General features: G+C 36.9%; 1 protein-coding gene across 2 annotated transcripts in view; it reads right to left on the reverse strand.

Moving 5' to 3' along the window:
• Positions 1 to 1,147: 1,147 nt before the first annotated feature.
• The window catches only part of pik3cb (phosphatidylinositol-4,5-bisphosphate 3-kinase, catalytic subunit beta), a 55,758-nt gene continuing 40,843 nt past the window's right edge, over positions 1,148 to 16,062 (reverse strand). For both annotated transcript variants that reach the window (XM_044119164.1, XM_044119165.1), the window contains 13 exons: positions 15,820 to 15,870; positions 14,660 to 14,848; positions 13,065 to 13,186; positions 12,687 to 12,830; positions 11,748 to 11,847; positions 11,131 to 11,327; positions 10,922 to 11,031; positions 10,357 to 10,435; positions 8,256 to 8,423; positions 8,052 to 8,175; positions 7,820 to 7,965; positions 5,124 to 5,256; positions 1,148 to 2,762 (listed from right to left, as the gene is read on the reverse strand). In XM_044119164.1, coding sequence (XP_043975099.1) covers positions 2,625 to 2,762; positions 5,124 to 5,256; positions 7,820 to 7,965; positions 8,052 to 8,175; positions 8,256 to 8,423; positions 10,357 to 10,435; positions 10,922 to 11,031; positions 11,131 to 11,327; positions 11,748 to 11,847; positions 12,687 to 12,830; positions 13,065 to 13,186; positions 14,660 to 14,848; positions 15,820 to 15,870 — 1,701 coding nt within the window. In that variant the 3' untranslated portion in view covers positions 1,148 to 2,624. The remainder of the gene's footprint in view (positions 2,763 to 5,123; positions 5,257 to 7,819; positions 7,966 to 8,051; positions 8,176 to 8,255; positions 8,424 to 10,356; positions 10,436 to 10,921; positions 11,032 to 11,130; positions 11,328 to 11,747; positions 11,848 to 12,686; positions 12,831 to 13,064; positions 13,187 to 14,659; positions 14,849 to 15,819; positions 15,871 to 16,062) is intronic.

The following is a 16,062-nucleotide window of genomic DNA, read 5'->3' on the forward strand; positions in this document are numbered from 1 at the left end:
TCTTCACTAATGTTCTTCACAGAACAACTAAGAATATACTACACACAGATGACTTACTATAAGTGCCATTGGAAGGCAATTGATTCCACTGAATTTTATTTAGGAGTATCATACTACAGACAGCTTAATACACAGAAGTTCAGATGTTTTTAGAGAGAAAAACTACTTTGTTATGGTATATCATAAGGGTTTGGGTTTGCAACATTTATATCCCAAAAAGCTATTTTTACCCTCGGTTCAATTAATAAAACATGTTTGGAGCAAAAAGTTTTATTTCTTTGTTATTCAAAGAAATAAAACTTACCTTCATGAGCTTTTAAAAATAAGATAATGAAAAATGTGTTAATTTGTCATACTTTGACCATTTTACTTAAACATCTTTTTCAGAAAAAGAAGATGAATGTGAAAAATTATGTTTTTGTGGATTTGTTGGTTCTTTGTCATTTTAGACAAATGGGACAGTCAACAGACTCCACAATGTTTTAAAAAAAAAATAAATAAATAAAATGAAGTGTTCAGTTTATTAAAGGTCTTTTTGAATTACTCAAATGACTCGTATGTCTCTAAAAACATTCCAGTGTTCGAAGGTCCAAATGAATGTGAATCTTTTTGGAAAGTTCAAGGAGCCACTTGCGGCTCTGGAGCCTCAGGTTGCAGACCCTTCCTTGAGTTACCACATAAAAAAAAGGAACATTTTTGGTTTCCATAATAAAATTTTAAAGGAGTTTTTACTTTTGCAAGGCTCCATCAACCGTGACACTAAAAAGACATTAAAAACCATTGTTTGTGCACCGCTTAATATAAACACCAAGGCAAGTGCACTGTCAAAGTGAATGTTCCCTTTTTTTTCCTCTTGCATCATTAGTGTAATTTTATTAACTTGTTGCTAAACTGTTGCAACTACCATCACGACGTGCAAATCTATTAATATAAACATCCATATCTTTGGCTTGGTACTAAAATACCCTGAAGTTGTTCCAACAGGCTGACAGTTGTGTGAGGATATTTCTGCTCTGAAATCAATAAAGTGCAAGCATCACTCCTTAAACAGAAGCAAAATCCATGATGCTGCCCTGAGAAGGCGTACAATCATGCAGCCCACATCCACAACAGAAGAAAATAAAAATTCACCCAGCCGGAAATCCTGCACTGTGGAAAATAACTTTAATAAAACTCTTATGAAAACAAAAAAAGGCAAAACAATAAAAGCCTGTACATTTTGCGATATCCAGTGTTTGATACTTCTGAAGGCTAGTGGTTTTGTTTCGCACATAAACCAGGAGACAACATGAGCATAGCATAGGCTGAGGCTTGGACCCAGAGGTTTGGATGACAGGATATGGAACATCTATTTGGATATTGCACAAACATCAAATTCAAATGTAGATGCTGCAAGAGCACCATTTGTCCAAACAAATAGGTCTGCATCACAGTCTTTCTCTCTGCTGACAAATCCCGCCCACCTGGCTAATGACTCCACCCACAGCTGCTTCCATCAAAGAAAATAATAGAACGGCACATATCTGCACATTCAGTTTGGAAACAGATTATTAAAAACACAATAAAATTATTAAGCATATGCTGTCATGTTTTGGTTGTAACATTACATGTAAAAGTGTCGGCTTTGACATCATTGCTTGTTGGTCCTTTAAAAAGATGTCAAACAGGACAGTCGACAGACTCCATAATGTTAAAAAAAATAAAAATTAAAATGAAGTGTTTAGTTTATTAAAAGTCTTTTTGAATTACTCAAATGACTCGTATGTCTCTAAAAACATTCCAGTGTTTGAAGCTCCAAATGAAGCAAGAGTCAGACTGTGGACCAGAAAGCTCAGAGAATCTTTTTCCTCCAAGAAGTCACCTTTTTCTGTTTCCCTCACATGTTTCCTGTGTGGACTAGTAAAGTAGTCTGGCACACAGATGTCTCTTACACAGTAAAAACAAAACAAATACAATCTTCTTGCAGTTTCGCAGCAGACTTTCAAACAGATCCAAGGTTGTACTGGTTGTGGAGTTCAGTATTTCAAGACGACGACAACTGCATGTCTGTTTTAAATGTCCGCCATTTTCTTTGTCTTTGCAATCTTACTTGATGGTCTTCTGAGGTGTCGTCAAAAATATAGCGGCCCTTTTCTTTCGAGTCTCCACCTGCTGAATCCAGCCTTCCTTCCAACACTCCAGTAGTTATATGATGCTGCAGCCACCTGAACGGGGAGGTCCTGACGGATGTTTTAGCGCGGGTAAAGAGGGATCAGTTCCGTTCCTCTGGCTGGGTTCTCCACCAGCTGTTCAGTCTGTGCAAAGCTTGCAAATATCGTTAATGACGGCGATTCCACAGAAATGATTCCAGACCATAATTTTAAAGTTTGGGTTTACCATGCCAAAGTTAAAGAAGGTGATGAGGTTGCAGGGTAACTGAAACATTTCAGAGCACATTTACCCAGTTTACAGCACGCAGGGTTGAATCTGCTTGGGTTTCAGATTTGAGCTAGATTCCCTTCTTCTATTCAGGGTAAATGGCATATATATTCATGTCTCCCTGTCTCTTTGGCACATCTGGCCCCTTCCACACATTCCCTCAGCATTTCTCCAGACCCCCAGTTTTTAAGGTGGTTCCAGCTGGTCTAGGAGCGGTTGTCTTTGGCCACGTTGTGAGCCATCCAGTTGACCTTGGTCGTCCAACTTTCTCTCAGCGCTTCATCAAACTTTTGGCGGAACTGCTTCAAGGCCTCATCGTCTGTCTTCCCCAGAGCAAGAGAGTCCTGACGGGGGAAAGAGGAACAGAGATTAGTAAAGAGTGTGTGAGGAAGATGATGTAGACTAACAATAATAATAATAATAATGAATAACACACAGCTTCTTCCATCCACACACAAAGTCAACATAATTGGCAGATTCAATTGGGTATATTAGCTATGTGAACAAACTTTTAAGCAGAGCTTAACTACTCAATTTTTTAAAACTAATTTAATATATAAATAAATAACTAGTTAAACTAAAGTTAATACCGTCAGATGAAAGTAAAACTAACAGGATAATATACCAGCAGTAAGGAGAGGACTAGTTATCAGGATTAAGAAAAGCATATTAAGAATATGCTGAAGGTTTCTGTTAATACAACCCAGGGTTCTATTGCACCTCAGCAGAACCGGGGCTGATTGCCTTCATGTACCCTTATAAAGTAATTTATGACAAAGAAGCCCCAACCGAATGGTGAGCGCCAATAACTCAGAGTTCAGGTACACACTTTTCCACAGGCCTACGTTTTCATTTTGAAACTTCCATTTATTGTTGTTCTGCAATATTTCCTGTACTAAAAGTAAATTAATAAATGTAAACTTTTTATTAGTTGTAAGCCACAACAAAACGTAACATCATTAATATGTCACTATGCAGGAAGTGAATCTACATAACACATGAGGTTCACTTTATGACCTAAATTGCTTTTTTAAGATGCACCTCAACATTACATCTACAGTACATGATTAGAAATACTAAATTAGGTGCTTGTGTCATATTAACAAAAGGAGGTCAAAATTAGAATCAGCTAAACAAAATTTTGTCATAAATAGTGGGCTAAAAGTACCTGTAGCTAATTCTATAAATTTGTTATATTTCAGCAAATAAAATATAGCAAATTTATAGAACTAAATTAACTATGGAATCCTCCATTTTCCATCATCATGGAGCTGATTGGAAAATGGACGACAGTTAGGGAGAAGACTGGTGATCAGAAACAGGTATTGAGAAATTTTAAAGCAAAAAGTAAAACACAGGCCTTCAAACAGCTGCTGTTTTGGTCCGGATCTCTTACATAAACCACCACTCAGAGGTACTGGTTAAACATGCCTCGCAAAGCCCCTGCCTCTCCACGGTAAAAACGTCAAGCTGTTGGATGCGAGCACAGCTGCAGTCGCTCTGGCCTTCTCAACACTGATGACTGTGTCCTGCCACAGCCTCAGAGTTTGGCTATTCTTCCTCATTAAGATATACTGCTGTTGACAGCCGTTACCATGGGAATCTGCGCTGCTCGTGCAACACATGCGTCATCGGTAGACCGCATGAATTCTGAAGCACAGCAACATCAACATGAGCTCAGCTCGCTAACCAGACTGCATGTGCACACAACTGCTACACCGATTAACAACAAGTGTCCCCAACAGCCATTCGGATGAATGGAAGCATGGAGCTCTGATGTGTGCCGTCAGTGGTTATTGACAGATATGGTGAATAAATTCTTTTGGGTTTTCTTTCTAGAGCGTTGCAAACTTGTGTCAGTGTAGCCACAACCAAGGGTGCACCAACTACCTGTGGTCACAACCAGCCTCAGGCTATTGCATAACTCAAAGTGCATCATCATATTGAAGCTCAGCTCAGGGCTTCTTAATGCCTCACAGGAAAAACAAGACATAGTGATGCAACTCAAAACAAAGTCTTCAAATCTGTTGAATTTCTACACTTTCTAATGTGCATTTTATTGAGATTTAAATGCAACACCAACATAGAAGTGGAAAAGTTGAATTGAAATACTTTTTTTTTGACAAATAAAAATCTGACAAAGTAGTATTCATTGCAGCAAGTACTACTGGAAGTCTTATGGGAATGTTTATACCAGCTTTGCAGATCCAGAGCAGTCGGCAATTGTAGGGAACTTTATTTATGAGTATGTACAAAAAGTTAGGCAACAGGTGGAAAAGTTAATACTTTTACAGGATACCACACATGTACCACAGTGATTTGCATTGTGTCATGAAGTGACTGGTCTCAAACTGATCCCATGATGGTGGATGTATCAAAGAAAATACAAATATTTACATTTATTAATTAGGATTGTAAAAATTGCAATCCTCTCCAGTTTGTGCTCATCCTTGTTGCTTGTGTTTTCCTTCCACTCAGCTTTCCAACAATATTCTTATATACAGTGTTGTAAATAGAAAAGGTGAAATCTAACCAAGAATGAGTAGAAATTTCCACTGGTAAACATTTCCACCACTTGTTGACACAAATTTCTTCAGAAGCATGTCTGGTATGTAACCGCATGCAAACTGCATTTTGCATGCATTTAAAACTGGATAAAATCAATTTTAAATCCACATGTACTGCTGCATCTCAGCCTTTGGTACCTTTAGGTATTGGATGTCTTTGACAGAGGTTAACTCAGGTAGTCCAGCAGTCAGCATGAGAGCAAACAACGTGATGAAGAGGTTGCCGTTCTTCCTCAAGATAAGATAAGCGTCCTCGCAATATTGACGAAAACTAGAAAGAGAAAAGGAAGAGATATGAGCACAGCTGTTTGTCATGTTATGCAGCTTCTCGACTTCAATGAAGAGGTAGACAATTTAATGCACATCAACAAAGAGACTTCTGATAATGCTTTATTGCGCAAACTTTAGAAAATGTCTTGACTGAAGTTGTGGATGCTGGATAAATTTGATAGATGTGCAGTTTTTGCTTTTATAAAAACACAATAAAGAAGATTCCAGTGTTTGTTTATGTTTGTATATTATGCATACTAAGCTCAGAAAGGAAAATGCTTTTCAGCAATGTTGTTTGCATGAGCTAAAGTAGACCAGAGCGGTTTGGTGGCCAAGTGATCTTACTGGAAGTTTTGTTATCAGTGGAAACATGACTGAGCTAAATACATAAGACCACAAACTGTTCATAATAAGAGACAAACACTTCCGTTTTTTTCTAAGACCAACCAAGTGCTGATCCTGGGGCCCCAATTTGCTACAGAGGAAAGATGTTATTCCAAAATGGTCCAAGAAAGCAGAAACAATCACCATTTCTTCTCTAAAGTCAGTAAGAAGTTATTATATATCTTTACGGAACTTACGGCCTTCAAAGCTTGTACAGTTTTTGAACATACCTATCATTTGTCATATTGGTACCAATGTCTGCTGAATTTTAATAAAAAAAACAAATTTTAAAGACAAAGATCAAAAATAACAAAAATCAAAATAAAAACAGTCATCAATGCTGATCATTTTCTCTGCGTGCCAACTGCCATTGTTCACAATGTTCTGACTACTTGTAACCACAGACACCGCAAGTGCTGATGCAACAACCACCCACTACTGTATATAGCAGCTTTAGACATAAACAAAATGAGATATGACAACTTTGTGCAGCTCACAACCAGGCCAGCTCAGTAATCTGGTTTAGAAGTAATTACAGCAAATAAAAGTTTTTTTTCTCTATTCTTATTATCTTAAAAACATTTTTATTTTACTACAGAAAAATAACACATTATCTTGTCAACTGCTGTAATACAGATATCGATGTAGGTATGGATCTAGGCCACAATAACAAAGACTAACTGTGATAAAGGGTTATTCCACCTCTAGAGACAGATCTGACTGGGCCCATAACCAGTATGAACTGGTACTCTGAATGCGTTGGCAGTGTTGCTTTATGAAGTCTTTGCATGACACAGTTGCATACTGCATGAATGGAAGCAGGGAAGTAAAAAGAGCTGAGGTTTTGCTCTTGTTCTCACAACACAATTAAAAATCTGCTCTTGAAGTTACATTCATGTGCAAAAAAAAGTACCATGCATTACAAAAAGGCATTTTCACTAAGTTTAGTTTAGTGTACGATGCTAAAGTCATAATCCAGCCCCAATTTTTTTTTTGGTATTTGTATGTCATTAATTCTCATTGTCTTTTAAATGCATTTGATAAATACCTTTTGCAGTCTTTATCTCTAGGCATAAGGGACACATTTTTCTTAACCAAATTAACCAACATCTTCAACTGCCAGTCATGTTCTTCCTCAAACTGCATCTTACTTTATTTACATAAACGGCACGCTGTTCCGCAAACCAGGCTCAATGTCCTCCAGTTGCGAATCTTTGCTGCAGCCTGGTGGTAGAAGGCTGTACTGCAATAATGACCTCAGTCTTTTTAAAACCATTCACAGGCACAAAAGCCAGTTCTTTAAAGAATTGAGTTTTAACTTACTAGTTTTCTTCAGTAAGAAATGTTGATTACTAAATGTTGTAATAATCAGATATTACAACATTTACTGTACTATACAGTTTAAACCTCCGTTAGTTTAATATATATATCTGAAGATGATCAAAATTTGCAGAGATGGGGGATTTTCAAATTGAAAATAAATCAAATCATATGTTTAAAAAACCTCCAACTGAACTCCATATCCTGGATCAACATGAAATTGATATCCTCATGGCATCTACTGTAATTTGTAAAAGTATTTATATACTTTAAATTTTATCACATTTTGTAGCCATTTGCTACAACCACAAACTCAAACATATAGGTCAAAATGGCTTTCCAAATTTCTTATAAATATAAAAAGTGTGGCATGAATTTCTAGTCACCGTTTTACTCTGACACCCCTAAATAAAACTCAGAGTAACCAACTGCCTTCAGAAATCATTGACTTTGTTAAGTCCATCTGTATGTAGCTTAAAATCTACAGAAATACAGCTGGTGTGGTAACACAATGATGTATGCATTTGAAATGTGTAAAGTTTAAATTGGCGAATACTTTGCGATGTATTTAATGCTTGTGTTCAGGCAGATAAACCTAGCCAAAGAAGTATTTATATTAGCCGTAATTGTTACAGTGTGCCTGTTTGGTTTATTATTGCAGCTGCGAATATGATTTCTTTTTTAAGCAAATCTAAATCTACTGATCACAATAACAGTCAACAGCTCTGTGTGTCAAATTGAAAGATGGATTAAAAAAGTTTTTTGCACCTTTTACTTGAAGTGATTCAGTAGTATCATTTCAATATGATGTAGATTTAGAAATAATGGAAAGTGAAAAAAAAAAGAAGACAGGAACAAACCTGCCAAATTTTTCCGTGTTCCCCGTCTTGCCCTGTTGAATGACGTGGATGAAGTCATGTGTGAGGATAAAGGGTACGCGTTCCCTCTTGATGCCGAACTTGGACTTGAAGTTGCCAAGGATGTGACCGAAGTCTATGTGAAACAGCTGACAGGAAAACATAGCAGACGGTGAGTCGCACTGACATGAGGAATGAAACGAGCTGATGAAAATGTTTCTCCTGCTCGTCTTACCTGCCCTGTGCTGCGGACCATGATGTTGTCGCTGTGGCGGTCTCCAATGCCCAGGACGTAAGTAGCTACACAGTAGCCCGCACAGGACAACGTGAACTCCTCGATGGCCCGGTCGAGAGCATCACTGTGAACACAGGACACATAACCATGATAAAATGTAAATTCTTTTAAATTCCTAGCAGCTACATTTCAACTCCATCCTACCCAGAGTTCCTTTCTTTCAGCCAGTTTAGCAAGGCGTCCTTGTTGAACGCTGCGGTTGCTGCAACATTGCTGTTGGTCAACTGGATGTTGGCGATCGTGTCAGCTGACGAGACCACTTCAATGAGTCCTGCTCTGTCACCCGTTGCTAAGCAACCATATGGAACAATCCTGAGGAAAGACGAAAATAAAAGATTTGATATGAGACATATATATATATATATATATATATATATATATATATATATATATATATATATATATATATATATATGTTGTCATGTATATATATATATATATATATATATATATATATATATATATATATATATATATATATATAAACAATATTTGGCCTTTCTAAATTGTATATTTAATTCTAAATTATAATGAAAAAAATTAAACAAATAAATAAAAATAAAAAGTTAGCCTCAGTCATGTTTAGATTCATATTCTTGATTTTGGGAAAATTAAGAATTTATTAGTTGTTCATTAACAATATTTATTTAATAAAATTTAGAATAAATGGATCTACATAAAAATTGTCCAGCAGATGGAAAACAGGAAAATGGAGCTTATGTGAAAAAGAAGGCCTCAAACTGCATCATAGTATTTGTGTCTGCTGCATGTCTGGTGAAAATATGTTTGTTTTTCATTTAGTGAAGTAACTAGAGGAGATAGAAAAGGCAAAAAATGTACTTATGGGTAGTTTCAGTTCAAAAATTAATACTAAAGAGAAAAAGGAAAAAGTTCAGCACAGAAAAAACATAGTATATATGTTTCAAAAAGTTACTCAAGTAAATGTAACTAGCAAGTACCCACCTCTGTTTATAATAATTGTGTATATGCATTGTCTGTTTCTCTTACACTCTTAAAAAAACTCTTGTGCTGAAGTGTAAATCAGATAGGAGAACACCAAAGCCTCAACCTTCTGGATGAATGATGCAAAATTCGTTTCTCACTGAAAACTAGAAAATCTTGACATGAGGGTAATGAGATCAGCATGTTTCACAAACTGATTATGCTCCTCAAACCAGAACTGATTGTGGTTGTTTTTTCTTGTGGCAGAAACATGGAACAATGTTTCCATTTTTACACAATCTGACTGTGGGTTGTAGAAGACCCAAGACTTGTGAAATGGAAATAAAATTCCTTTAGAATAAACAGCTTTAACTAGCCCTGATCTATTGTCCTCGAATGTAGTAATGTAGTCATTTTGTGGTCACGATAATGGTTAGAAAACATACTTTTAATTTTTATGTTTGTTATTCAGAGTTTGCATCTTTGTTTTCCAAAATTATTATTTTAAATTTTTTCTGTAGTAGTAAGCGATGTTAATAATCCCAGAAAATATGGCCAGAACAGTGGTTTTATAGAAGTGTTTTATTTGTAGATTGTGGGCGCATTTTATTGCCATACAGTGTAAACATTGGTAAAAGTGGAGTGAGGATGGGTGGAACAAGCCTGGTGACGATCACAAGTGAGGATATATTATAGTCATTTTATATGAAAAGGAACAAAAGAAGCTCTATTTTATGGAACTGACTGCAGTTGCCCGGTCCTCTACCTTGTAAAAACAGAGCAGACAGTGACATTTGTTTGTGGTATAGTCTACAATATCACTGTAATTCAGCTAAACTTTTAAAAGAGCTTCTTCACCACACAGAGCAGGGACGAGAGAAACGAGAGAAAGTCTGCACTCCTGAATTATATACGAACACAAACTAGACGATTTCTGGCCGATCGCTGACTATGGACCTTTTAAAAAGCCTGACCTGTTGATTCGGATTTTGGCTGATACCAATTATTCAGAAATGTCGCTAAATATAGCAAGAAAGCTGCTGTGTTGGCAACAGTAGAGTGACTACTGTTAACTGCAAATGAGCAGACATGGCCTGGTGTGCCGGTCTTTCAGTCAAAGCTCTCTCACGGTAGTGCAGAAGAGGACAGTGGTTGTTTATTAAACCTTTGCTGAGGTAGACAAGATTGGTGAATAAGATCGGCTTCATATGCAAGTAACAGCCGATCTATAAACTCCCAAAATTAAGGAAATCGGCTGACCAATAAATGGGTGTACCCCTAACACAAACACCAAGAAACTCACCTGAGGTCCAGATTGGCTTCCTTCCACAGAAGATCCATCAACCTCAGTATCTGCAGGGTCAACATGTCTTGCCTCAAGTCTAGGAAATAAAAATGACAATGAAAGATGAGCTAATGTTTTGATTGGAATGGAATCAGCCATTTATGAAAGTTAAATCTACTATTTGGTTTTATTACATCCCTGTAGTGGTCTGCAAAAGTATTCATACACTGGGCCAACTTACAGGGACAGCAGCAGTAAAAAAAAAATAATACTGTGCATGTTTTACAAACATTATTATTAAACTCATGGGCTAAATGCATGGTTTGGTGATTGGTTTACTAATCACCAAATTGGAGGCAACTGGATTTATGCGGTGGTATCGAAGTAAACATGGGGCTAATACAAATAAATTTCTATGCATTAGTATTGAAAGCCTTGATTTTTCTCTCCCTCCTTTTCACACTGAGGTACTTTTTGTATAGATCTATAATTAAAAAAACATTTTTAGTTGTAATGTGACAAAACAGGAAATCGTTACACATTTAAATTCCCAATCATGGCTTCATGATTGTGAGATTCCTACCGTCTCCATTTTTGAAGATGATTCCCAAAGTATCTCCATTAAGCAGCTTGTTGTTGTAAACAATCCAAAGAGGCTTCATCTTGGAGTCCATATAGCGACACTTCTCCACACTAAAAGCACAAGGATGAAGGACAAAGGGTTATCTGCAGCTCTGCGCTGTTTGCTTCCACCCAGAGGAGGAATCATAATTGAGCAGCAGACTGACTTACCTGATGTCAGACAGCAGCACACTGGGGTTGAGAGGGGAACTGAGGTCTGACAGAGCCTCCGAGTAGCCGCTCTGTCTCAAACACGTTATCATGGCCTCCTTGGTCAACATGGCTTCCTTTGTTTTGCTTCGAGCGTTTTTAAGGGTTCCCAGCTTGATTAACTCATTGACAGACTTCAGCTTAGTCAGGGCTTCTACCTGGAAATGAAAATAAACAAGTTCAACAACTAGAAGGATATTTTAGACCTTGTGTGCAAGGAGCCAAACACAAGCACTAAACGATTTTTGCTCCCGACAGCGAACCCACATTCCTACAAACCAGACTGCGTTTGCTTTCTGAAACAGGAAAGTGGTGAGATAGTCAAGGAGGAAATAGTAAGAAGTGAGGTCAAAGGTTAGAGGGCAGGACACAGACCATAAAAGCCACAAATCTTGCCCTGTCAGGGTTAACAATAGCAGAGCAAGAGTCTGAAAATATCCACTGGTCTGAAAGACATAAATCTAGAAAGAAACCAACATTTCTGCCCATATCAGGACAATATGCTTTTTAACAGGTATAACTAATTAGATTTACAACTCATAGGTTGAAAGGGATAAACCACACTGAATGTATCTTGCCTGTTTCTTTAAAACCTCAATATGAGGGATGCTTCCTCTACAATAGGCCTCCAGGATGAGGGAGAACTGGACTGACACGGCTGGCATGTGGATCTCTGACCTGTAGGGGGCAGCAGAGAAGAAGGAGGAAACAAATGAGAGATGCATTACATTAGTTTTTAATGCTTGATTTATTTATATTTTTTAAATGAATAAATGGTCTTTATTTTGGATACATACAAATACACATCTCTAAGGAAGAGAACAAATCATTGCAGGGAATATATTTTTGCAATTAATTTATAATCCTAAATTAAACCTAATCATCAGACATCAAAAACATTTGCTTTGCGTTTTTAATTTTTTTGAAACATGACAGAGATCTAGATAATTTTAAGTCATCTTTAAGGTCATGCCACAGCTTAACAGAAACACATTTCTTTTTGTATGAAACTTTACATGTTTAAAAAATAAGTAATCATCTTAAATTATAATACCATCCCTTTCTTCCTATTTGTTTTAGATTCAAATAGGAAGACATTTGTTTACTACATTCACATATTTTTCAGCAATTTTTCAAACCTTCTAGAAAATTTGGGTAACCAAGATATCAAAGTATAATGCAATATATTTGTAAATGTTTATATAAGTTAGAATCACATAAGTAATTTGAATTTTGTCAGGGAAAATACATGCTTGGAAGGAGTTGTTACAACCTCAGTAACTAGTTCAGTGATGCACTCAATTACCTCTTATGAGTGACATATCCACATTGTTAATGTCGGTAAATTTTTTATTCTAAATCTTTCAAACAACATCTCTGGGTGATCAAATCACCCAGATTTGATCTTTACATTGCCAAAAGAAAACTTTAAATTAAGTTAATATCCTCTATATGTTCAACTTAACTATTTTTAAATTATTTTTGTTGCATATCATTTGTTGCTCAGAGACTCTCACCGAAGATGCCAGAAGAGGAAGTGTCCAATTTTACGGTTCCTTTCTGCACGTTCCAGCAAGAAGTGGGTGAGTGCGCAGTCATAATAAGGCTCATAACGCAACACCTGCACCAACTGCAGGAGGTACTGGGACAGTTCCTCATCGCTGGTGAAAGGAGAGAGAAAACAGGAACAAAAACAGAAGCATAGTGGTTAGTGGCCGTTTCCTGGCAATAATTTCATGAAGATACTTAAATTGACCTTAAGGGCTTTCACAATTTTAGGCCAAAAGGAACATCAACTAAAACCCATTAGCTAAAATGTGTTTTGTGTTTTTATAAATATTGGGATTTGACTTTTATTTGTCCAAGTATTAATATAAACTGATAAATGTGCCTACCTCATGTCCCGCAGGCAGCCCACAGCGTATTCTCTGACATACTGATCAGGATAGTTGAAGTCCAGAAGCTCCAGAGCATCTCTGGGACAAAGTTTGGGCCAAATCTGAAGCAGGGCCTGGAGCTGAGAAGCACACACCAATATGTTAAAAATGGCAGATATCTGAGTACTCTGTTAGCTGATAGAATTACATGCTTACTGGAAAAGTTTGGTTACATAGAGAACAACATAAAATGCAGAATCAGCTTCAGTTTACAATAAGAAACCGAAGCTGATTCTTACATCAACCTCAGTATCTGTGGGGTCAACATGTCTTGCCTCAAGTCTAGGAAATAAAAATGACAATGAAAGATGAGCTAAAAAATTACATTTGAACATGCTTTTCTCACCCAAATGTACATTAATTACATTTAAATAATTTTAGCAGATTAAAAAATATAGAATAAATAATAAATAAACAAAACTTTTTATTAGCAACAAAGTATTATGTTTATCTTATTGTTTGTTGTATTGATGAATCAATTATTATTAAAAAATTGTAATTAACAAATAGCTATTCTGTTACTAATATGAGCTGCAATAATGTCACTATTACTTAAAATATCATAATAAGAGTACGTCTTAAAATACAATTAAACAGCTAACATATGAAGATCATATAAGAGGGAAGTAACATATTTCTACATGAAAACTGTTTTGTTGGTCAGAGCAAATTGTAAACTGGAAATTAGACTAACATGTCCATCCTGGATTAATAAAAAAATATGCAAGAATGTACTTTTATGTAGATTAAGACTGATGAGATGATGCCAAACCTAAGAAAGGTGAAACTTGCATCACATTCCAACAAAGAGCTGTAAGGATCTCAACAATATTTGGACAATAGCTGAAGTGGGTGTACACCCAATAAGGATGAGGTTGGGTGAGAAAAGCATGTTCAAATTTGTAGTTGCTTGAACGCAGCTTCATAAACACATTTTAGTTCATTGCCTAACAACACCAAAAACTCACATACTGAGTTCTTGAGAACTGGACAAGATTTCATCATGTTCAAGAAAACTTCAAGATTCAAATTTATGCTGCTCATCGGTCTTCTTTCCACATTTTTGTTGATTTTACCACAAATTTAACAAGCTGATATCTTTCATTTTCTGATTTCTTTTTAAACTGTACGGCATTGCGTCAGCTATACGTATTCTACAGTTCAACATTTCCTAGCTGCTACTGACAGCCTTGGCTGTGACTGTGATGTAGCTCAAATTACATCTTGCTGCCCAGCTTTTAATTGGTTGGATCTTTTCTGTCTCTTTAGCACCTGACCACATATTGTTCATCTCCTCTATTTTACTCTGTTCCCATTTATTATTCCTACTGGAGACCTAAAATGCTGCTAAATAAATGATATAAGAGTAGTTTAAGCATCTTATATTACAAGTTTATAGGGTGAAGTCATGCTGACCGCAAATGCTTTTTGCTTGCAAGATAAAAGAAACCTTAACAAAAAAGATTCTGATTTTTAATACAGCGAGATCTGGTTACACGCCTCCTAACTGGACCCTTATGTTAAGGTTTTTAACAACAGACACTGTGGCTAACCTGGGCCATGTCCTCGTGTTTGCTCCACTTAACGGAGAGCAGCAGCTTTGGTAGAGACTGGGGGAAATTCTCACGGCAGTCGTGGCGTAGTGTCCAAATTAAATCCTTCTCGTTTTCACACAGCTGAGAAAGCGGGTCCCGCTCCATAATTTCCTTCAGTTCTATGTGGAACTTCTTACCACCACGACCCTGAGGGCACCACGAGAGAAGAAGTCAAGTTGAGAAGCTGGAGAAAGTTCAAAATTATAAAGAATAAAGATACAAAAAGGTGGTTTGTCATCAGTTATTTCCAACTATTGGCAGCTAGGGTTAAAATTGTGTTTCTATTGTTAAAATTAATGCTTTTCTGATACATATGTGTGGATTTGTGCATTATTTTTCTATTTATTAAAAAAGTACAACTAAGGAAAAGGCTGACTCACTTACTGGTTGACAATTAAAAGCAAGGTCTGGATATTAAAAGAAAATTAGAAAGAGTTATTGTAAAGACCCACAAGAGGGCAGCAATGTAACAAAGCATGCGTGCTGTTGAGATTACAGGACTAATATAATTTCTCAGAAGAAAACTAAACCTAATAGATTTACTTCAAGGAGATTTTATGTGAATGTGGTCGTTATATTGCACAAATAATGAGGTGATGCATTCAAATTGAAACAAGTGAAGGTCCACAGTTTCACACACATAAAACTGAATGGCTTTGTGCAGACATGCCCTCTGTGTAACACTATTTACGTAACCTGTGGTGACACACCCGGCAGTGGGTTTCTAGTTGAGGGACATAAAAAACAGGAAGACCGACAAGTAATCTGATTAGTCTCCCTAGTTTTAATGGAGGGTGGATGGTTTGGGAGGGTGAAGATGTTTTACTAAACACCCTGCCAAGTGATAACAATGGGTTTCCAAGGAAACCGGGTATGCGCCTATTTGAAAGGTTCAACTTGAGCTGTGTCTGTGAGAAGGAGAGAGAGTGTGAGAAATTTCTCAGCATGTAATTTCACTTTAATTCAAACTGGTATGTGTTCTGAATTAATGAAGGTGAGCTCACAAAATAATCTCTCATTAGGCAGTTACTCACTATGGACATGGAGTCACTGGCTCTGGCAATCTGTGCTAATGAAGGTGAGCTCACAAAATAATCTCTCATTAGGCAGTTACTCACTATGGACATGGAGTCACTGGCTCTGGCAATCTGTGCTGCTTTTTCCAGGATCTGAAAGAAAAGCGAGTTGCTGAATGAAAAAGCATGCTCTGATGCAGCACTTCCAGCAAGTGCGCATTAGGTAAGTGGAGCACGTCCCGATCTTCTCATGCTAATAGCCACCAATTCATCATAATCACTAGGTAGCGTTCTGAAAAGCACTCAGCCACCACAATGACTGCTGAAGTCACATCTTTGAAGAAG

Source organism: Gambusia affinis, linkage group LG06 (assembly GCF_019740435.1).
Source record: "Gambusia affinis linkage group LG06, SWU_Gaff_1.0, whole genome shotgun sequence".
NCBI classification, from domain to species: domain Eukaryota; kingdom Metazoa; phylum Chordata; class Actinopteri; order Cyprinodontiformes; family Poeciliidae; genus Gambusia; species Gambusia affinis.